The 23,960-nt window shown below is 43.1% G+C and overlaps 1 protein-coding gene across 4 annotated transcripts in view; it reads right to left on the bottom strand.

Moving 5' to 3' along the window:
- Positions 1-23,960, bottom strand: part of LRCH1 (leucine rich repeats and calponin homology domain containing 1) — a 212,148-nt gene that overhangs the window by 59,883 nt on the left and 128,305 nt on the right. For all 4 annotated transcript variants that reach the window (XM_058276670.2, XM_058276672.2, XM_058276671.2 and 1 more), the window contains exons 3-7: positions 20,316-20,442; positions 10,094-10,199; positions 5,542-5,678; positions 4,415-4,542; positions 3,129-3,192 (exon numbers count right to left, since the gene is read on the bottom strand). In XM_058276670.2, coding sequence (XP_058132653.1) covers positions 3,129-3,192; positions 4,415-4,542; positions 5,542-5,678; positions 10,094-10,199; positions 20,316-20,442 — 562 coding nt within the window. The remainder of the gene's footprint in view (positions 1-3,128; positions 3,193-4,414; positions 4,543-5,541; positions 5,679-10,093; positions 10,200-20,315; positions 20,443-23,960) is intronic.

Below are 23,960 nucleotides of genomic sequence, written 5' to 3'. Positions count from 1 at the left end.
GTTCCTAACGGTGCATCTGTTTTGCGTGGAAATCTTATCAGGGACCATCATTTTCTAACCTAAGAGCCAGGGTGACAGAAAGGAATGTGTAATACCTGACAGAACAAAGGAGTAATTGTAAATACACTCCCCTATTAGGCTGAAGTCTAATTGATCATTTTAATTGGACTTTCAGATCTGGTGGCAAAGCTAATTTAACCAAAATGACATTAAGGTCGCATATGCCCAGTCACAAAAAGCAAGGAGCCCACCTCTGTAACAGCACCCCCTTTGTTTGCAGTGCACTGTCTGCAAAACGTTAGGCTGCAGTTTATTTCCCATATTTAAGGTGTGGAAGCTGCATTAAATATAGAGAAGGGTACTACTCAGAAGGAATACGTATTCCTGGCCTTTTCAGAAGAAATCTTTGATTTAGCAACCTGAGCTGATTCTCTCTGGGGCTCTCCCTTCCCATTTGAGCTAATGAAGTTTATTCAGAAAATCGATGATTTGTCACAAATGAAATATGGAGCCTCATTTATTTTCCCAGGCCTCCATTTAGCGTTGCTGTTCAGTTAAAACCCTTCCAAATCAGGAGCATCCCGGAACCTCCAGAGAACACATCTCAGGATTGTGGCTTGCTTGGAAACACTGCAGGATATTTCTTTCAGGGTACTTTCTTTGATTTTGTTTACTTTTTTGATACTAAACTTGTTTAGAAAATGGCAGGTGATAACTGTGTACCTCGTTCATTAAACAAATATCCTTCCTGCTTATTTATCTTGACGACGGTACATTTCTCAATGACAAATGCAAAATCAACAGCCAAAGAAAAGGAAGGGCTGTGACTCTTGAATCTCCCATGATGAGATTAAAGTGGGACGTGAGATCACCTGACCTGGGACAGTAATACATTTGCCAAAAAGTGAAAATAGAAAGCCAGGCAGGGTAATTCAGAAACTGCATCATCCTAAAGAATTAATTTCCTGGAGGTAGGGCTCAGGTAAGGAGGCTACAATGTGAGACAAGGAAAAGCCAAAGGGAAGCCTCCGGCGGTTTCTTCCGCCGTGTAGAATCTGTTCTGTACTCCCTTTCCCGTCCCCCCACTCCATCCTAAAAACTTAGCAAAATTCCAAAAATGTGCATCTAACGAAAAGGGAGGGAATAAATGCTTTCCTCCTTTTCGAATGAATGATGTGAGCATCCTACTTACACTAAGTGAGAACAAAAGGATAATGGATAATGAAGTCCTTTGTGTAATGTTTTATTAATGCACTTAATTATTCTTAGAAGATACATAAAGGATAAAACACAGGCTGTTTCAATTTAATAGAAAATAAGCTGTGGGTAATTTCTGAAACAATGGTCCATTTGAGGGGACTTATGACTTTTAATAAAGTTGAGGGGGATGAATTAAAATACAACTTATAAAGCACTGTGTTTGGTCCCTTCCCCCTCCCACTCTCTGGCAACCTAGTAAACTATAAATGAGAGTCATTTTCTTTTATCATCACTGATCTTGTTTTCCTGCTAACTAAGTCGTCTTCTGTTCTGTATTAGCAAGATTTTAAGGTGTCCTCATTTTTCAGTACACTTCTTTATAAAGCATTTTGTGGAAACCAAATTTAAATATCCTAGCTAGATATTAAAACTCAAAGCCCTGAGGAGAATTCGACACTCTTCTTAGGAGTGACACATAATTAAAACGTGGCTTCTTTAGATGGGCAATTGCTCCATTAATTACATCTGAAAAAAGTATCATAATGTTTCAAAACTCAGTAACTTAAAATACTCAGTAAATTCCTAACCCTTCAAGCTCCCTGGTTCAACATGCCACATTTAATAATATATTAGCATAAGATTTGGGGAATCCTTATAGATTATAAATGAGATACTAAATGTGTTCATGGAGAGCTATATATAACTGTGACAGAATCTCTAATGTGTAAGGTCTCTTCATTCACAAATAATCAAATGTTTACCCAATTACCTAAGTAAAACACAATCTAAGTAGTTCAGGAAAACAAATACTGCTATTGAAATTATGGCCACTGTGAACCCTGATGTTCACAGCAGCATTATTCATAGTTGCCAAAAGGTGGAAACAATCCAAGTGTCCATCATCCAATGAAAAGATAAATAAAATGTGGTACATACATACAACGGAATACTGTTCAGCCATAAAAAGGAGTGAAGTCCTGATTTTTGTGACAACTGGAGGAATACTGCAGACACCATGTTGACTGAAATAAGCCAGGCACAAAAGGACAACAAGGCAACTATTGGATGATCTCAGTAATTTGAAATAATTAGAATAAGTAAAATCATAGAGTTAGAATCTAGAATCTAGGTTACCAGGACAAGGGGTGAGGATAGGGATGGGAAGTTAAGGCTTAAAATGTACAGGGTTCTATTTGGAATGATGGAAATATATCGGCACTGAAATACATATCTGAATGTGATTAAAAAGGGAAATGTTAAATGATATATATGGTAACAGAATAAAAATTTTAAAAAATAAATCCATGGAATTCCACTATATAAACAGGGAACCCTCAGTTAAACCACGGACTTTAGTTAATAGTACAGTATAAAAATGTGCTACCATCAACTGTAATCAATGTTCCACACCAACGCAAAGAGGAAATAATGGGGTAGTATATGGGAGTCCTGTATTTTATCTATGACTGTTTGTAAACCTACAACTTCTCTAATAAAGAAAAAAAATTACGGCCACTCACAATGCACTTCCTGTGGGTAATTGCTAAAACGCACTGCATACTCTTATTCTTTAACATTCTGGCATGCAGATAACAACTTTTCCCTAAATTACTGTTATGGAAAAATAAACATATTTACAAATAAAAGGGCCCAAAGGCACGTGCATGCTATTTAGTTATCCCATAACATTTATTAAGCATGGAAGAATATTGTAGATAATGTGTGGTGGAGTGAGGCAAAAAAAAGATAGGGACTATACACTTGGGACAATTTCAAAATACTAAAGAGGCAGAAAAAGTAACAGCAGCAAATATTTGAAGGATTTGAATTGCAGATGAATTAAGGCCCTTTTCAGAAAAGAGTTCCACTAAGGCAGGCAGCTACATCTAGCACAGCAGCGGGGGAAACCCTCTGATCAACAGCTTTACCTCTGTGGCAGATAATCGCTTATCTCCATTATCACTTCCAACTCCAGAATCAGAATCCTTCTTGCTGGGATGGAGGTCATCAGTATTGAATCCATTCAGAAAAAATTAAAAGCACAAAGTTCACACCAAGATACATCAATTTATATATAATTTTTTTTTTCCTTTTTAAGGAGGTAGCAAGGATTGAACCCAGGACCTCGTACAGGGGAAGCAGGGGCTCAACCACTGAGCTACACCCCCTTAATTTACATTCTAATAATGACTTTGCTCTACCAACATGTATTATTAATCAGTCTGGTATTAAAGAATATTAAGATATGTGCCAAACGAGAATCAGATGCCTGTTCTACCTAAACAGAGTACAAAATACAATCTTTGTCTTCAGGGCTTCATGGATCTAGGCTCAGACCAGCAGCCTGCTCTTAAGTGTCAGGCTGTTTCTTTGAAACAGCTGTGACTTTTCTTGCTTTAATGACTCTAGCATATTAAGAAGAACTTTACCTCTTATGTTACTTTCAATAACTCTGTAAATTTCAGATGATTAAACAAATTTGCTAATATGTTATTAAAAATAAGAGGTATGTGAAAAATATTTATTTTAAGTATGTATAGGTAGTTCTTGGTGAGGCTGAGATTGTACGTCATTTTGTTCAGCAAAAAGTTAAGGAAAAGATTTCTGCCATGAAGACTTCTCCAAAAAAAGCCCATGTTTCTGTAAGTGTGCTCAGTGTGGGAACTTGATTCTCTGAAAACCAAGGCTCAATTTATACTACAAAAAGCCCAAGGACGTGTGAAAGGATTCTGACTCTTCCATTCTAAACAGGAAATGGGAAAAACTACACACAGTGTATTTTTAAAAGACAATAAAGAAACGAGGCCTACAGCTTTGTGTAACAATGTTTCAGAGACATAATAAAAATTAATAAGTAAAAAACGCATTCTGAGCATGACAGGACTGCTTTAAAGATAAGCAAAAAAATCCACATTTATAATAGGTAATAACTATAAGCACATAAATATACACTGTGTGTGTGTATAAATGCACACATACGGATACATACATGTTATACACACACTTATAATGAAGGCATTCAGGAAGTTGATCAGGAGAGGGAGAGATTTGAGAGATGCCAAAATGTTATCTACTGAGTCAGTTTTCTCTTTCTTGTTTCTGAAACTTAGTCATGCCTTTGAATTGACTGAGGGAAGCAAGCGAGTTTTCTGAAGGTCACCACATAGAGGGCCTTGACCTGACTCAGTTCCCTAGTGGTGGCAGTGGGACTCACCTGTCCTCCACGTGCTGGTGTAGACTGGGTCTCTCCATCGTGTGCAGGTAAAGGGAGTCGGCTGATTTAATCTGGCATGCTTGTATACTCAGATACTTGAAAATATGCACCTTGCCCTTTATGCAAATCTATGGGGAAATTAATAATGCACATTTATTTGTGAATGGCAAATCAAAATGTGAACACCAGACACCTGACTCTGCAAATTTTAATTTTTGCATTTTCATGTTAAGTACTACCATAAATAACACACACCAGAGTTGACCTCTGCAAAACATTTAAGAATTTCAGGAATCATTTTCTCTAAATCCTACTTTGTAAAGAAAACTATGTTGAATCAATTTCTAATTTTTCTTGCAATAAAATACAAAACTCTTAACAGAAACACATTTAAGTATAAATAGTATAAAAAGTACAAAAGTCAGACAGCTGACCTCACAGTGTTCCAATTATTAAAAAAAAAATACTAAGAATTATTTTCAAGAACAACAAAGAGCTTAAAAATAATTGTAGCTTTAAGAAGTTGTTAAATTATTTAAAAGAAGGTAGAGGGGAGCAGGTATAGCTCAGTGGTTGAGTGCATGCTTCCCATATATGAGGCCCTGGGTTCAAGCGCCAGAACCTCCTAAAAATATAAAAAATAAAAAACACACATTAGCATTCCTCAACTAATTAATTAAGCAACAGTGAAGAACACTTAAAATAAAGATGACAGAATTAAAAATATTTGTATGACAGATCTGAAATCAGACTTTGTTCACATATCATTTAATATCTGAGCTTGAATCCCATCTCTAGATAACCAATAATCACATTTTCAAAGGTTTGAAATCCGTTTTCCAGCTACCATTAAAATAAGTAATATATTCCTTTGTAAGATATACTGTACATTCTGTGGAAAAGTTTCAAATTCTGTCCAAGGGATTAAAAAAACATGGGGTGATCAGAACTGTGAGCCAAAAACTGACAAATAGCTTTGAGGCAGGTTTAATCTTTCTAAAGACTGTAATTGCTCCTGATCATGTCTAATATCATACAGCCAAATACCGAAAGCCCAGCTCTGCTAATAGTTGCTTACGCTCTATTGACAGCAATCCTGGCAATGACTAGAGGGCAAAGCGTCTCACCTGTGCCGGAGGAGACTGCAAAGGATTATTCTCAAGCAGTAATACTTGCAGCTGCTTCATCTCTCTAAAACAAATTGGAATCACCAGCACTTTATTGCAGGAAAAGTCAAACTTTACCAAGGGAAGATCTACTAGTTCTAAAAGAATAGGAAAAATAAAATAAAATAAAACCTCAGAAAGCAACAATATTAAATGACTACACATCAAAAAACAATTTTCTGCTTCTCAAGGAAAAATATCATTTAGCATACTCAAAAGCAAGTTGTGCATTAGGAACACATGGTATGTGATTATAATATTGTACTCAAGGAGGGAAATCTTTCACTGGGAACACAACGATTTTAAATTGTTGCTAGTTCTGATAAGAGCTGGAAAACACTTTACATTTATAATACCTTTTGTTTTAAAAGGCTTTTTTATTTAAAGCAAAAGAATCACGTAAGTCGTATCACACAGGACATGTTTATATTATAACTTCAAACAGTACTTGCTAGCATATAAATAATATTAGAGAATATTTGTATCTATTCAATATATCTGGGCTGGCATAATCTCAGAACTAGTCACAATAAATATGTTAGTGATTTTTTAACTGCATTTTTAAAAGCAAACACCATCTAACTCATAATTTTCTGATGGGCCCTGTAATTCTGATTTGATGAGGCTTTACTCAACCGCTTTTCAAAAGTCTTCCATTGCTCCACAAACAAGACAGAGCTTTATATTTAGCTTAAAATCCCCACCCAGTGGCACAGTAAATGCTCAGTAATTTTAGGCATTCAAACCGACGCTGGCAGCTGCTAGAAAGAAAGTCAAATATATTCCCTAGAGCAGAAAGGCTGAGCAATGCCAGACAGCTCGGGAGACACTGGACAAACCGCTAAGATCTCTGTTTGAAAGGCTAAAGAGGATCCACTTTCAGAATGGGGACCTCCCTCACCACTCCTGTGATGAGAGTAGCTCAGGGGGTAAAACAGGTGCTTTGTAAAAGAAGCTCAAGAATATTACTGAGTCATAAAAAGGAGCGAAGTCCTGGTACATGCAGCAGCATCGATGAACCCTGAAGACACGCTGAATGGAAAGAAGCAAGACACAAAACGACAAATATTGTAGCTCCTATACATGAACTACCTAGAATAAGCAAATTTACAGGGACTGAAAGTAAAGAAAATGACACAAGGGGCTGGAGGGAGGGGGGAAAAGGGAAGTTAGTGCTTACCGAGTGAGAGTTTCTATTTGGGGTAATGAAAAAGTCACAATACTGTGACTATAATTAATATCACTGCATTGTATACTGGAAAACAGTTAAAATGAGAAATGCTGTGTTGTATATAGGCTACCAAGATTAAAAAAATAATAAAGATAAAAAACTCAGGGAATTTCAAAGTGGAGGAATGACAAGAACTGGGCAAAGAGGAGGAATTAAAGGGAGTAAATGGGGTTAAGAAATAACACTCCTCCACTGCTTGAGGGTTTTCACTTTACTGCCTAAAATTTCACAACAAAGATTCATGTCTTCACCAGTATCTTCTGAGTTCAAGGTGCTCTGGGAGCTTAAGGGACTTTCCTTCTCCCATACCATAGTGAATTACTTTGTAATAAAAGGGAGGAAAATGGGACTGAAATACTAGAAGGGAGCCAAGGAGAAGTGCATCCAACTTTGGGTCCAAATTTGGGTCCATGACAGGCGGGCTATGGAAGAGAAATCCAGGAAATGTATTTAAGGGGAAAAAAAACCAACCCCCTGTGCCTGAAGCTAAGGAATCTGTCTTTTAAAAGCCGCCCCAAGTAGCTCACTGCTCAAGCTGTCTCCAGCACCCGAGGAAAAGGATGGTTGCCTCAGACCAAACTCGTCACCCTGGCTGCTTTGATTAAAGGGTTTTGGGTAGCAGGAGTTGGAAGAGAGAAGGAAGTGAAAAGGGAAAGGGAAAGTAAGAAACAGCTTTCCCCAATTCCCTTTCTCTTCACAGTTTGTTTCTAAAACAAGGGTAAGAGTAAGAGAGGTTATGTTCAGCCATAAAGGGGGGCGACGCGCTGAGGCAATGCTGACACACGGGTGATCCTGGAGGACCTTAAGCTGAGGGAAGAGGCAGGTCCCTGGTGACACAAAGGAGATTAGTGGTCATCTAGGGCTTCCGGGAGAGGGGAGGGAATGGGGTGACTGCTGATGGGTATGGGGTTTTCTGAGGGGTAAGGGGAATGTTCTAGAATTGACGGTGCTGGTGTTTGCACAAAGCCATGAATATGCAAAAATAAAAACCCAACACATTGAATTGTGCCCTTTAGGTGAAAAAAATGGTATGTGATTCATGTCAATAAAGCTGTGAACAAAAAAAAATTTTAAAGTTAAAAAAAGGCAATATAAGAGGGTTTCCTCGTTGCTGTAACCCCTGGCAACAGGACCCAATCCCTGAGGCGTTTAACATCACACACTAATGTCCAGAGCTGTCAGCAACATCTAATAGAATTTGGATCTTCAGCAATTCTTTGCCACTTAAAGTGAAGACTTTAAGAAAGTCTTAAAGTCTTAAAGAAGACTTAAAGAAAGTCCAGAGGGCTAAGTTTGAAGAAAACAGAGGGGGTAGGAAGGGAATTACAGGTAAACAAAATCAGGAATGGTTTTTAAATGACTATTTCCTTTCCTTTTAGTTTCAGTTACCATCCGTGCTTAGGAAAATGGGAAACTGACAGTTTTCCAACAAGAAGATGGTGGAGAAAATGATAACCCTGCACTTCCTGTCCAGAAAAGGTCAAAAGAACCGGAGCAGGAAAAGGGAGTCTTCATTGTGCAGACGGACTTTGACCCCCCATCCATTTGGTCCAAGGAAGAACAAAATAGGGTCTCTTCATCGCAGTGGGTGTAGTAAAACTACAGTCCTAGTAAACTATATGGGTAGTTAGGGCACAAACGACTTTTTTCTCCTCAAATTGAAAGCATATGCAGAGGGGTACTCAAAGTGAAAAGACTTGTAAGGAAATGTGGAAAGTCTTAAAATTCACCCCAAAATATTATCAATGCTCTTTTGTTAACAGAGCTCTCCCGAGTAAAGCAAAAAGAAACCTGATATTCAGGAATTATTTTTTAAAAAGAGAGATTTTAAGTAAACGAAAGTTTTCGCTTTGAGTGTATTTTAAAATACTCAAACTAAGAAAACATAATTATGGAAAGTACAGAAATTTGTAATTGATGCTTTTAGGAAAGATATTTATAAGGCAAGAGAATGAGGCACACAAGAAAGAATAACATAAAATCTGCAGGTATACACTCTTTTCACACTTTTCTAGACTGTCACAGGCAACCGTAAAATGATCCTTTCTTCTGAAAGGAGAGTTCAACTGTCTGTGATGATTTCACAATGATTAACATGGGCCCTTCAGTTAAAACAAAAGTTTTCTTTGATGCTATGAAAGAATAAATGCGTATACATTGGTTCTTCATATGAATTTTCCTTTGTACTTGCACAAACCAGAAAAAAACAATTTCACACATTCAAAAATGAGCAGGCACCATGGCAAAATTAAAAATAGTATTTTTAGACCCAGTCACCTCCAGTAATAAAGTAATAAATCTTGACATTGAGATATTTTCTCCTTTGATGTCTTTAAAATGCGAACGGTGAATGACTGTGTGGACTTCCCATTTGTAAGGCACATAACAGTTGATGAAGTTCTTTACCTTTCGTGAGTTCCATTTTTTTTGCTTTGACTAATGAAGTGTTTCAAGCCAGAGATTAAGATGCCGGAACAAAATAATAAAAAATCAGGCAGTTCTCAAATGGCTGCACGAATGTCAGATTAATCACACGTGGACTGTTTCCAACTGTCTGTTTTACCTCTGAGGTGTACTTTTAAATAGACATTTAAAATCTAGTGTTCTTAAATGAAAATAATGGATATCAGTACAATCCATGAAAACACTCGAGGAAGCATTCGGTATTCCACTGCTCATCAACACATGCCTGATCCAGCTCCAAATAAGAATCCCAAAATTTCAAATTCACACGGACACCATGCACCAGGCTGCGTTGCCAAGCCCTCCACGGCACAAGATTCCCGAGTAGACTATATTCTTTGACTGGAACTCCGACACGGCGTTAACGGAGGGACATACTCTCGCCAATGGCCTGGGAGCCCTGGCTGTGCTGGGGGCAGCTGCAACCGCCAGGGCCTCCGGGGGGCCCGGCCTTGGTCCCGGCTGGCTGTGGGGAGACGCGCCTCCGCGCTGGGGCTCTGGAGCCCTCCTTGAAGCTGGCCTTCCAGGAATTCAGCAATGCCTCCCTGAGGTGTGGCTCCGGGTCCAGAACGTGACGGGCTCACCCCCAGACAGGTCACGCCTGGCTTCGCAGAACCGGATGACTGTTGATGCACCCCGACTGAAATTTACAGCTCGAACAGAACGCTCCTGTTACCCGCCTGTGAACTTCAAGTTACCATTCCAATTAGCAGGCAATATACCAACATGAGCAGAACCCCCTCTTCACAAAAGTAAGCAGACAATAAGAGGAAAAGTCTCCATTTTATTCATTTTTCCCCTCCCCGCTTTCTCTTTTACCTTGTGGTAAAACTTTCAGGTAGTTTCTTCTGACGTTGAGCTCCCGGAGTGATTTCAGCTGGCCGATCTGAAGGGGCAAAGCTGTGATCTCGTTACAGCTGACGTCCTGCATCAAAAGCAGAGAGAGAAAACATAAACGACTTTCCCCCAGGAAATCGGGCATTTCATGTGGGATCTCCCGATGGCATTTAAATATCAGGGCAACTGCAGAGGTGCCCTTTTATACGGCTCTTCGCTTCCTCACCCAGAGAATGAAAACAAAGCTCTACGTGCTAACACATACTTTGAGGAAAGGAAAGGAGAAAAGAAAATGCTACTTGCATTTTAGTAGCTACTCCACCAGCCTCTGGCCTGTACTTTAATGTGCTAAAATTTCATTTAATTCTTGCAATGAACCCATGAGGCAGGATCACTGGCCTAATATTTACAGGCTCGGAGCAGTTAAGTCAGCGGCCCAAGCGTGCAAGCACCGGAGTTTAACACTGGGATCTTCTTACTTTCCCATTGTTAAGATGGTGCCAGCCAGCGCCCTGGAAGTACCCAGAGATGCCAATCTATCCCATATTACAAACCTCACATCTTAAGGTGGAAAAACGATGACTCTTAACACACTGTCTGGATGCACCATTTATTTAGAATGGAGTTCTTAGCTGGGGATGGAAAAGCTGACCACTTTCCCAAGCCTTGTCCAAGCAAGGCTCTGTGCGTCAAGGGTTGTGCCTCGGCTTGGGAAGGCGAATGCTCCACTCTTCCTCGTCTGGGAACCCCTCTTCACACGCGCATGACGGAGGCCGTGGAACGCGTTCCCTTCCGGATCCTTCTTTTCTTCCCTTACCCGTCTCTTCTTCTGGCCTCCTGTGTGTGTGCCCTGCTTTCCTGCCCCATCGCCCACAGCAGCTCTCAGCTGGACACGGCCTCCTGGCTGGCTTCCACACAGCCACCTCCTCCTCGGGTCTGTCCTTCGCAGTGCAAATCTCATTGTGTCGCTCCCCAGCTTGCACATCTGCCGGTGGACCCCCGGGAATTATGGGATAAAGGCCAGGCTCCCCAGCAAGGCCCAGCGTCCCCGATCCGGCCTGTCCGTTTCTCCAGCACCACCCTGCAGCCTACACCAAGCTGTGTAATTGCCGCTTGCAGTTCCCAAGGGTGTGAAGAGCTGGCTCGGGTTCCCAAAACTCGTCTGTGCTCTTTCCGTGCTGGAGCTGCCGTTCCTCGATATCATCCTCTTGGCCCACCTACTCATGCTTCAAGACTCCATTCCAATGCGCCCTCCTCTCTGAACCTTGGCAAGGCTCCCCCTGCCTCCGATCCAACCTGCAGGGTGAGCTGACGGCTTTCTCCTTTGTGGTCCTGGGATGTATCAGTGCCTGGAACCTTTGACCGTGTGCGTTTGTGGGCACGTTTACCTTCTTCTAGCACCCGAGAGCAGCACGGGGACGGGACTGCCATGTCCTCAGTCACCCGACCGTCTCGGTGCTCAGCAGGCTGCCAAGTGGACAGTCAGCGCTCGACAACGGGCGGGAGGCGTTTCTGAAACCCACTGATGCTGCCACCCCACGATGCTGAGGCTCGCTCTGCAGTTCACGGCTGCACCCCAGGACGCTCCAGCTTCCCTGCCGAAAGGCAGCCGGTCCACCCGGTCTGCGCAGGACCACGGCTCCCTCGGGGCCATTAGTGCTCCGGGGGAGGGAACGCGTCACCCCAGAACCCACAAAAGACCCCCTTTCCACCGCGAAGGCTCCGTACCAGACCAGAGCCCCGAGGAGCGCAGCCGACGGCACCCTGGAGCATCACCGCACCGGAAACCACCCGGTGACCTGAGGCTGCCCCGGGGCGGGCCCTCACCAAGACCCCTGCTCCTGGGAACCACGGTGGGGGGGGGGGGGGGGAGGCTGCTGCACGCGGCTGGTCTCCCCTCAGCCCCGAGGGAGGCAGGGCGCGCGAGGCGCCCAGCGGCCTCCCCTCCAGCCGGCGTGGCCACCGAGCACCCGACCTGGAGGAGCCACACGGAATCTTCAGGGCTCAGAGAAAAAAAACCCACACGCACATCCTCGGAGACCCAAGGGTCCGAGGAAGTCACTTCAGAACGAGGGGGTGGCAGAAGTGTGGCCCCTCGGCAGTCAGGGCCGGGCTCAGCCTCGCTGCCCCCACAGCCACCGCTGAGGAGAGGAAGGTGGACACCGCCCTCCCCGGTGACTGCGGCGGGGGCCCATGCAGAAGTCAGAGGCAAACCCTCTCCACGGAAGCGTTCCAGTTCTTGGCCTTAAGCTAAGTTACCAGTAAGTTACCCTTCCCTTCGCTTTCAAAGGACTCCTGCGAATGGCGCGCAGTCCTAGGAGCTGAGGAACTCACCCCTTCAGACTCACTGCCCCCAGCAATAACGGGGGGGGGCGGAGGGGGGGGGCGGAGGGGGGGGGGCGGAGGGGGGGGGGGCGGAGGGAAAGAATTACCAGGAATTTATGTTCCATCTCTAGAGGGGATTTACATTACTGACACCTGATGTAAGTTTTCATAAGTCTTGTGAGTGACAGCATGAGAAAAAAATCTTCTAGATTGTGGAATCATGGATTTTCGGTATGAAACCTGACGGTTCAGAAGTTTCAAGGAATTTTATTTTTAAAAAACTTTCTTTAAAAATAAAGGCAGGGGAGCAGATGTAGCTATGTGGTTGAGCACCTGTTTCTCTTGTACAAGGTCCTGGGATTAATCCCCAGTACCTCCTAAAAAAATTTTTTTTTAAAGATTCATTTTTATTTCTCTTCCCTTCCCCCCCACCCCGGGTGTCTGTTCTGTGTCTATTTGCTGCGTCTTCTTTGTCCACTTCCGTTGTCGTCAGCGGCATGGGAATCTGTGTCTCTTTTTGTTGCGTCATCTTGCTGTGTCAGCTTTCCGTGTGCGCGGCACCATTCCTGGGCCGGCTGCACTTTCTTTCGCGCTGGGTGGCTCTCCTTACGGGGCGCACTCCTTGCGCATGGGGCTCCCCTGCTTGGGGGACACCCCTGCGTGGCAGGGCACTCCTTGCGCGCATCAGCACTGCGCATGGGCCAGCTCCACACGGGTCAAGGAGGCCCGGGGTTTGAACCGCGGACCTCCCATGTGGTAGACAGACACCCTGACCACTGGACCAAGTCCGCTTCCCCTAAAGTTTTTTAAAAATTAAAAAAATAAACGTAAATGAGAGAGGGAAGAAAAAGGCAGCAGATATATTTAGGGAGCATATCCGTGGCATGAAATCTCCTGAGATGAAATTCAACTGTACCCATGTTTGGGGGTGTGTTTTCAGTGTTTTTCGCTTTGCTCTTTGCTAAGAGCTAACCCACTTATTAGCCATGAAATTAAGGTATACAGTTTTCCCCAATTTTTCAACATATACTTCTAACATAATGTCTTTCTTAAAGAAAATTAAACACGCCCCGTTATATTTATTTACCCATAGTGAAAACAGTTACCTAATTTACTATTTTTATTTTTAAAAGAACTTCACAAAATGATAAAAACAAGTTGTTTTTTCTTCTGACTTACAGGGTAGGACATCTGTAGACAATTAGAAACACAAAGTCCAATAGTCCATTCACATTTTGAAGGACGTATGGTGAAGGTCAAATTATTTTAATAGTCCTCTTGCCCTGTTGTAAATTACTTCTTATCCTGACAAAATAATAGGGGACAATGCCCAGACAGATCTGACATATAAATGAGATCGAGACTTTTCACGATTATACAAACTACTCTGCTTTCTCCCTATCATTGAGCATTGCCAAATCTAAAAGAGGTTGTCTGTTTCAACCCAAAAATAGGCTGTTAATTATGTCTTAATGAGCTGGGGAAGAAGGATGAGGAAATAAAGGTTAATAGTCTTGGTGTTTGGGGAATACTTCAGTTTTGAAAATGTAAAAGCAGTAATTCTAGAATGGTCTAGTTCTCTAGAAAGTACCTGTCCAAATTAAGCCTAAGCTAAGGTATATGGCTCCTTTTGAAGTTCATTTAAAGGAAATAAGATTTAGGGAAATACATTTTCAAAGTAAATTTTACTCATGTCTCATATTTCAGCACTGAGTGAGAACTGACCAGGTTATAAATTCCAGATTGTGTTTAGTCGCTTCTGAAATGCTCAGATGAATTCCTTATGACTTTTCTATTAGCCCTAAACTATGTCTTGGAGAATAATTATTCTAAGCTTCAGTGAAATCAAATTATACACTTCGTGTTATAGTATTACAAATATACATATAAGTCAAAAAAGAATCATATAAGCATCTGTCCTAAATATTGACTTATTCTTTTAGATATAGAACTCAATCTAATTAAGATAATGTAAATACTCAAGCTCAAGTTTTTGCTATGGCCCAGCCAGTCCCATTCTGTCATTTAGATTAAAAACAAAATCGATAGGGAATGCTGTGCTTAAAATATACTTATCCTCTACTATTTCCATCATCCTTTTAAGTAACACAAAGAAAAATTTTAAAAGTGGAGATTCTTACTTTATCATAGCCCTCCTAGACAAAAAAAAGAAGTCTCTGGGAGTGTTAAACGCATGTCGGTGGTTTGTAATATCTTGTTCCTAAGCCCTAGTGACTCATGTACCTTCAGAATGTAAAAATGACAATTATTTAAAATATCCAAGGAGGTTCAGGAATAATTGTTAAGTAATGCTTTCCGCCAGCAAACCATATTTTTAAAAAGACAAAAACGTTTTTAAAGGGTGCTCTCTACTAAAGACCAACATAAATACTGTATATTAAAATGATCCTAGAAGAGTTCTAGCTGCAGAATTACATGTGGCATACGCACAAACTAACTGCTCTGATGCAGACTTCCCAAAAACTTAGTGTGGTGATACCATTTCTTATGTCAGATTTTTGTAATAGAGCTGGCTCTTAAGTTAACTGAAGGAAATGCAAACTTTCTCACAGGAAATGCAAGCTATTAACATCTCAGCATCCCATCAGGTGACGATGACCTTTTTTGGAAATGTCATTTTTTATTAAGCATTGTGTAACTTTAGGTAAATAGCTTACTCTCTCTGTGCTTATGTAAAAAGAAGATAAATAATTTTAGGTTCCTTCTAGTATCAGGGATATCCATTTGCCATGTCAGCAATAACAAAGAGACTTTGCCTGAAAGACAGACACATAACTGACAAAGGAGTGATGTCAATTTTCGTATAATAAAAGGCCTCAATGTCTATGGTCATAACATTAAAAATATACAGCAATATGTTCATTTAAACTGGAAACATTTACAAGCGACCCCTGAACCTTTTCCAATGTAAAACTCTAATTCCTCCCCTGCGCCCTTCCCCCACCACACACATCAAAACACCTTCCACCTGAAGCCTGCTCCATTTCCTAAGGAAGGCAGACTGGAAGCCAGCGCAAGTGGCCTTGAAGAAGCTATGGTTTTCCAGAAACCAGAGAGGCACGAGGCATCTCCAGACACAGAGCTGGAAGAGAGAGAATGGCAGACACTTGAATTTATGTCTCCATTATACCCACCCTCAGGGCTTGGAATGCTAACAGTAAAAATAATGAAGAAGGGATTTTCCTCAGCCGTTGCTCAATACATCATATGTATTGAATCCTCGAATTCAAACTCTCCTTATAAATGCATATTTCAGGAAAAGAGAATTAAACATGGTATGTCTTATTAGGGCCAGGAAATGGACCTTCCAATCAGTAATTACTTGAATCAGGCCTTGTGTGCTTTTTGGCTGAAAAAGCAAGGTTCTCAATCAATGGCACTGTGTTTACGCCAGCACATCTGCTTACACACAGGACCAGAGAGAGGACTCCTCCATCTCTGGCAAACGTCCCTAAAAGGAGCTCAGTTTTATTATGCTCTTAATGCGTTTGCCTCCACACCTGTCTATTGTTAATTACATGTGGCATCCATACATCTCTTCCCAATTATTTTCTATACTGCATCCTTCAGGCATGATTTGATAGTAAAAGAACCATGATTACATTACATTAAAAAAAATTTTAGGAGGTACCAGGGATTGAACCCAGGACCTCGTATACAAGAAGCACATGCTGAACCACTGAGTTTTACCCACTCCACCATTAACGTGTGTTTTTTAAAAAATCAATTTTATTGATACATATTAATAAAGCATACAATTCCTCCAAGGTGTACAATCAATGGAATATGCTATAATCACAGAGTTGTGCAGTCATCACTTCAATCATTATTAGTAACAAGAAAATTGCTCACCCCTCAATCTCTCTCTGTTTCCCCCTCTGTACTTTCACATTGTTTTAATGAGTCAATAATCAGTCAACTCAAGAGGAGTTCCTTAGCCCTCCTGCTGGCAGAAACATCCAGGTCATGGAGGCCCATTTGTGCCAAGCCCTTTTTGTGTAATAGTCTCCCCTCTGCTGTCAGCTGTTCATGTCCTGAAATTTTAGTGGGAAACCACTGCAAATCGAACCAGGACACACAAAAGAAAGAAGTCACAGCCCTCTCCAAGAGGAGCTTCCAATCTACCTGAGGACACAGGTGTGAGAGTATGAGCTCTGAAGTCAGCCAAACCTGGTTTTGTCCAACTCCACCACCACTTGAACCCCCTGGCTTTGCAGAAGCAATTCTGTCACTCAAACTTGTCTGTAAAATTGTAGCTATGACACCTATCTTACTGGGTTATTTGAGAGATTCTATGAAATCATGCATGTCATGCACCTAGTAGAGTGTGTGGCACATAATAGGTGTTCAGATTCTATTAGAGCTTTACCTCTTCCCCTTGTAGGACACACAGATACACAAACACAGACACAGAAACTTGGAAAGCAACGTATACATACAGCAATAGCTCTTGGGAGTAACTCAAAGAGGTGAAGGTCATTGCCACCAGAAATGACCTAAAGGGGCCAGCTGCATAGAGCTGAGATTCCAGAAATTCTCCTGCACCTGCCATGATATGGAACTAAAGCCTGGCCTCTCCTGTTGACTCAAGAGGACGGTTCAGAACTGCTTCCTCCACGGCTTCCCCATGAGTCAACAAATAGCCTCTTTCGGTATATCCTGCTTGATCTCAAATGGCTGGCCCAGTGGAAGACATTGGGAATGCCTTATGTCCTAAGGCTCCTGGATGACTGTGATGTATTAAAAAGGTAAGATATTGCTTTCAACTCAAAGTGCTCTCAAAACTTAGAAAGGACAGCCGCTTTCGTGCCCACGGCCACGGCTGTGTGTTTTTACAGTGGACGTTGACTCTGAAATGCTCAGACACTTATGAAAGAGAACTAACAGCTCAATTTCAGATACTGTGGTCTGAAGTGAAAATCAAATAATTACGTCTTCCAAAAGAGTTGACAAAAAAATGCTCAAAGCCCGATGAGCTGGGAGGTTTTATCTGTGCTTGGGCGGCTTTCGGTGGTCCGCGTGCTCGAGAGGCCCACATCCTCACCCAATGCCGTTACCATGTTACTGCAAAACCCAAGCTCCCGGCGCCACGTGAGGACTACCTCAGGCTCTCCACGGCCCAGTCCCCGACTGGCAGCTAAAAATAACCGGGCATGGTTACCGAGAGTAACAGCACTATTTTAAGCAAAAAGAATGCATGGAAAATACCCTTTTTATAGCCTCTGGCCCTAAGCCAGGCCAGTCACCCCTTGCGGTTAAATAGTGGTAACTTGTTAAATTTTCACCAACTGCAGAAATAAAATGCTTTTTACAAATACCATGCTTGCTCATGAGCAGGGGACACAGGGTGGACTGAATGCAGGCCACAGACTGGTCGGCCCCTCGTCACAGTGCCTATGAGCGCGTGAAGTGTGTCCAGTCCAAACTGTCGTGTGCTGTGAGCGTAATACACACAGGATTTCAAAGACTTCGTACAAAAAAAAAGGGGGGGATAATATTGGGTAAGAAAAAATATATCATTAAAATTAATTACACTTGATTCTTTCCACTTTTTAAAGAATGTGGCTATGTTTAAAATTGTCTTTGTTGCTTTTATTTCTCCTGGCCAGCGGGTGGGCATTCCACTTTAAGTTTACAACTTAGCTACTCCAGGAGCCCTTTCAGGCCTTGCTCACTGTCTCTCTGCCTTGGGTTTCTTCATTTGTAAGATGTGAAAAGGTTGGACTAGACGCCTTGTAAAAAACCCCACGGCCTCAAATATTCTAGGCCAGAGGAAGCAGCACTTACTGCTAGTGGACAAAAGCACAAGGACTGGGTGACAACGGTGCCGAGCCTAAGACGCAGAGCACCCTCGGGAGAGCTGGGTTCAGGACGGGGTGCCTGGGAAAGCTCGGGGTGCCCCTGGGATCACACAGGAGCACGGCATCCTGGAGCTGGAGACAGGCTGTTTGGCTTCTGACACCTGCCAGCTCTGCAGCCAACGAGGGTTATCTGGGGAACCCCTGGTCTGGTGTGGGGTACTCCAGGCTTGGGCACGTGTGCCACCTCCTAACGAGGAGCAGCAGCACAGCTGATGGGGGGCAGGCTGGGACAGAAACACAGGCTGGCCACCAGACGACTGACCTCATCGGTGCACCTCCCATGGAGTAGGAACCCAAGAGGTGTGGAAAAAATCAACTTCTTATTTGTATTGTGTTTGCCAGACTGAATCCAAAGACTGTGTGGTTTCTCAGACCCCCTGAAAGAAGCATATAACTACTGATTGCAGAGCTAAGTATGGAGTGCCTGCCTTGGGGACTGCTAACTCAGACTTGGGGGGCAGGGGAAAGCTTGGAGGAGGAAGTGCTATCCAACTGGGCTGAGAACTGACCAAGAAAAGAGCAGAAGAAGAGACAGTCCTGCAACATCTCTCCCCTTCCAAACTTTCCTAACCCCAAGCCTTAATCAATTGTTCCCCACTTCGTGAGCGTACTTGGATCAGAGACCTTTGGGGGTGTCTGCTAAGTTAACATCCATCTTCTCTCAGAACCGCTGTCCTCAGCAGCCGTGTTGGGCAACGTGGATGAAGACACTGGACTCAGGCCTGACTCCAAGCCAGGCTTAGAGATGACAGGGGCCACTGTAGCATCTGTCAGCTGGGACGACATTTAAACTTGGGCCAGGCCACCTCGACCATTGCACGGAGAAGCAGAGAAAGCTGAGCCACAAAACAAACTGCTGCCTCTGTTCTTGCCAGCTTTCCAGGGTTTTGTTCTGGTCTCTCGTGAGGCCTGATGAAATTTCCTGATACTGAGCATGGTGAGACAGACCTCTGCACCCTTACAATCAATCTCTACTTTGGTGTAAGCTGGTTTTAATGGGTTTCAGTTATTCCTCTCAAATAAATCCTGAAGAAGACACTTTCATACTTGAATGTCTTCATACAGCAATGACCTGTTTCCACACTAAAGTCAAAGTTGGTAAAGGTGACAAACGTGCTGTCACCCTCCTAGCCAGTTCCCATGGCAGACATGACTAACCGATCACAGCACTCTCCATCCGGGGCCCAGAGTCCCTCTTGCCACAGTGTCCCAGGCGGTCCCTAAGAAACTGACTGGAGTTGGCACAGAAGAGAAACCGCTTTGCCTTCAATGCCCTAGACTGGACTCTACTTGAAGGCAGGCCCTTTGCATCGCCGTAATCCCAGCACTGAGCTCTGGGCCTGACACAGTCAGTGCTGAAGAAAGATTTGCTTGGTGAACAAATGTGACTATGATGTGTTAGCATGATGCTGATCGTTGCCTCCTCAGACCCATCTTAGCTCAAGAGAGCCTGGAAAGAATCTGTTCTCTCCCAGTTCAGAAAGGACGAGGAATTAGGTTAAAAGTGGAAGCCCTGAAGGCTGAAGTACTCAGCCTCAGGCACACCTGACACCCATCTCTGCCCATTTCTAACTTGTTCTTCCTTTAATCCCAGGGCTTTGGTCACACTTCAAGGTTACATCCACTTGGGGCAATGCTTTCTAAAGTCCTTACAAAATCAGAGGCATCTGCTCCTCCGCTCTCCTGACTTCATAACGTGTGGCCAACTGGCTTATTTGTAGCTTACTTTTGTCAGTTTATCCATAATTTATCAAAAACATATATCACCTGAAAAAAATAATCTCCTTACAGTAAGATAACCTGTGAACTATTTCAGGCCTACCTCTGTCTTGGCAAAAACAATGCTGTTACCCGCCCTGCTTAACACCCTCGTCAAGAACTGCCCTCCAACAACTAACGCTCCTCCTGGGCCAACCGTAGCACAGAATCATTCTCTCTATATTGCGACCTGACCAGTAAACAAACAAAAAATAACATCTTGAGAGTCAGGAACATACCAATTCCATTAACTGTTTGAGCTGACCTATCTCTTCAGGCAGCGATCCAAGTTTGTTGTTACTTGCGATTAAGACTTTGAGAGGCAGACCACACAGGTAGGCAGGCAGGGCCGACAGCTGATTTCGACTGCAAAGACAATACAACAAAAACACACGTGAAAATACAGGCCGCTTCACGCAGAGTGAGTATGCTTTTTTTTTTACAAGGAAGGGGAAAGGAGTGATCTGAGAAAATGTTTTACAAATACGAAAGTCCAATGAGTTTTCTATGTATCTAACAAGTCAAATCACAAGTGTACATATATATATAAAAGCAAATATACCTGTATATTTTTAAAGGGCATAGGAACATAAAATGGTGCAGCTGCTGTGGAAAACAGTTTGGCAGTTCTTCAAGAACCTAAATGTAGGGGCTTCCTTGGATCAAGATGGCCAGGGAGGACACTTTGGGGCTCCATCCCCCTATGGAAGCGTTGAACAACCAGCAAGAACTGGTAGAAAGTTCTTTCTCAGAACTCCAGAAAACAAAAGACTACAATGGGGCAAGCACCAAATCAAGAAAAAAGCCACTTAAAAGTGGTTAGAGGTAAGCGGATGTGGCTCAAACGGTTGAGCTCCCACCTACCACATGGGAGGTCCGGGGTTTGGTTCCTGGTGCATCCTGAAGAAGACAAGCAAGACAGTGAGCTGGTTGGCACAGCTAATGCAACAACATGATGTAACAAGAAACACAAGGAGGAAAACATAATGAGAGCTACAAGAAAGCAGGGAGTGGAGGTGGCTAAAGTGCTTAGATTCCTCCCTTCCACATGGGAGGTCCTGGGTTTGGTTTCCAGTACCTCCTGAAAAGGAAGATGAGCACATAACGAACAAACACACAAGCAACGAGGGGGGATGAAATAAAATAAATCTTAAAAAAAAAAAAAAAAAAAAAAGTGGTTAGGATCTCAAGTTGCCCTGGCTGCTCAGGCTCCCAGGGCAGAAACCTGGTCCCGATTCCGAACGGAGCAGAGTAATCATGCACACACGGGCGAACACGTATCTCTGGCCCAGTTTTTCTGGTGGAGGCCTGAGGGTCTTGCTGTGCTAGACGTTGCCCTGAGCTCTTCTACAGAAAGCTGTCGGAGAGCAGTCAACTCACACTGCCTGGAGCAAGGGACCGCTGGCTGTAGGCCACAGTAACACTGAAATTGTTTCCTACAGGAGAGGGGACATGCATATTCCTGTAAGCGGGGGAATTCCTGGGGCCTCCAGACTCAGGAAGGTCCCATGCTTTGGCCTGGGGCTATTCTCCTAACTCATTGTACAGGTAAGCCCTGAAGGAGAGCAGGCTCACAGGGCAATCCGCAAAAACTGGGAAAGGTATTTTCTTTATTTCTTTCTTGTTTTTATTGAGAGTTCCTGGCGTTCAAGAAAAGCTCTGTCATGAAACTAGCTGGATACAAGCGTAAGGAACAGATGCCTCAGAGTCTAAATTACAGTGATAACACATTAAAATATCAAAATGTTCGTGTTTCAACAAAAGATTACAAAACATACAAACAGGAAGTGATGCCCAAGTAATGGAGACGATTAAAGCATTAGGAGCCATCAATGAGAAGGATCAGTTCTGGGACATTCCAGACAAAGGTTTTATAAAATGGTCCTAGGGAAACGGACTTGGCCCAGTGGTTAGGGCGTCCGTCTACCACATGGGAGGTCCGCAGTTCAAACCCCGGGCCTCCTTGACCCGTGTGGAGCTGGCCCATGCACAGTGCTGATGCGCGCAAGGAGTGCCCTGCCACGCAGGGGTGTCCCCTATGTAGGGGAGCCCCACGTGCAAGGAGTGCGCCCCGTAAGGAGAGCCACCCAGTGCGGAAGAAAGTGCAGCCTGCCCAGGAATGGTGCTGCCCACACTTCCCGTGCCGCTGACAACAGAAGCGGACAAAGAAACAAGATGCAGCAAATAGACACAGAGAACAGACAACGGGGGGGGGGGGGATTAAATAAATAAATCTTTAAAAAAAAAAAAAGGTCCTAAATACATTCAAAGAGCGCAAGGAAAACACGGGCAAAGAAAGAAAGGAAATCAGGAAAATAATAGATGAACAAGAAGAGAACATCAATAAAGAAATTTAAATTTAAAAAAGGAACCACACAGAACTAAAGACCACACTGCCAGAAATTTTAATTCCCTAGAGGGGTTCAGCAGCAGACTGGAGCTGGCAGAAGACAGAATCAGTGAACTAGAAGATAAGACAAATAAAATCATCCAGTCTGAGAAGCAGGAAGAAGAAAGGAGGAAGAAAAGTGAAGAGAGTCTGAGGAGCCTGTGGGACACCATCAAGACAGAAAGGGGAAAGGAGAACATTCAAAGAAATATTGGCTAAAACCTTCCCAAATGTACCAAAAGACATGAATATACACATCCAAGATGCTCAATGAACTCCACCAGGATAAACCCAAGGAGACTCACTCCGTGCCATGTTATAATCAATATCAAAGATAAAGAGAGAGCTCTGAAAGCCAGGAGACAGAAGCAATGTGTCATATACAAGGGAGCCTCAATAAGACTAAGTGCTAATTTCTCATCTCATAGAGGAAAGAGGGCAGTGGGAAGACATATTTAACATCCTGAAAACAAAAAATAAAATTGCTAATCAAGAATTCAGTATCCTGCAAAACAGTCTTTCAAAAATGAGGGCGGAATTAAGACCTTCTCAGATAAACAAAAGCTGGAAGACTGCATCACCACTAAAGCAGCCCAATGAGAAACGCTAAAGAGAGTTCTTATGGGTTGAAAGCAAAAGACACTAGACAACTGAATGAAACCACATCAAGAAATAAAGATGAGGAAGCAGACTTGGCCCAATGAATAGGGCGTCCTGCCTACCACATGGGAGGTCCACGGTTCAAAACCCGGGCCTCCTTGACCCGTGTGGAGCTGGCCCATGCGCAGTGCTGATGCGCGCAAGGAGTGCCCTGCCACATGGGTGTCTCCCGTGTAGGGGAGCCCCATGCGCAAGGAGCATGCCCCGTAAGGAGAGCCACCCAGTGCGAAAATGCAGCCTGCCCAGGAATGGCACTGCACACACGGAAAGCTGACACGACAAGATGACTCAACAAAAAGAGACACAGATTCCCGGTGCCAATGATGAGGATAGAAGGGGTCACAGAAGAATACACAGCAAATGGACACAGAGAGCAGACAACTGTGGGGAGGAGGGGAGAGGAGAGAAAAAAATAAATCTTTAAAAAAAAAGTATTTAAAAAAAATTTAAACCTCATGGTAACAACAGTGAAAATATCAGGGAATAAGCAAACTTATAGGGTCAGAAAGTAGAGTTCAGGTTATCAGGGTGTGGAGAGGGAGGGGCAATGAGAGTTAATGCAAAATAAGTGTAAGGTTTCTGTTTGGAGTGAAGAGAAAGTTCTAGTAAAGGATGGTAGTAGGCGTCCTGCAATATTGGGAATGGGATTAATCCCACTGAACAGTGTGCTTGAGAGATACTGGGATGGGAAGATTTACGTTTTAAATCTCTACAATTTTTTTAAAAATGAGAAACTAAAGACATAATCACACTTAAATGCAATGCATGATACTGCATGGGATCTAAGAAAGAAGGAGTAAAGGCTCAAAGGTACATTACAGGGACATAAATAAAT

Source organism: Dasypus novemcinctus, chromosome 15 (genome assembly GCF_030445035.2).
Source record: "Dasypus novemcinctus isolate mDasNov1 chromosome 15, mDasNov1.1.hap2, whole genome shotgun sequence".
Taxonomy (NCBI): Eukaryota; Metazoa; Chordata; class Mammalia; order Cingulata; family Dasypodidae; genus Dasypus; species Dasypus novemcinctus.
This window is presented reverse-complemented; position numbering and strand designations above follow the sequence as displayed.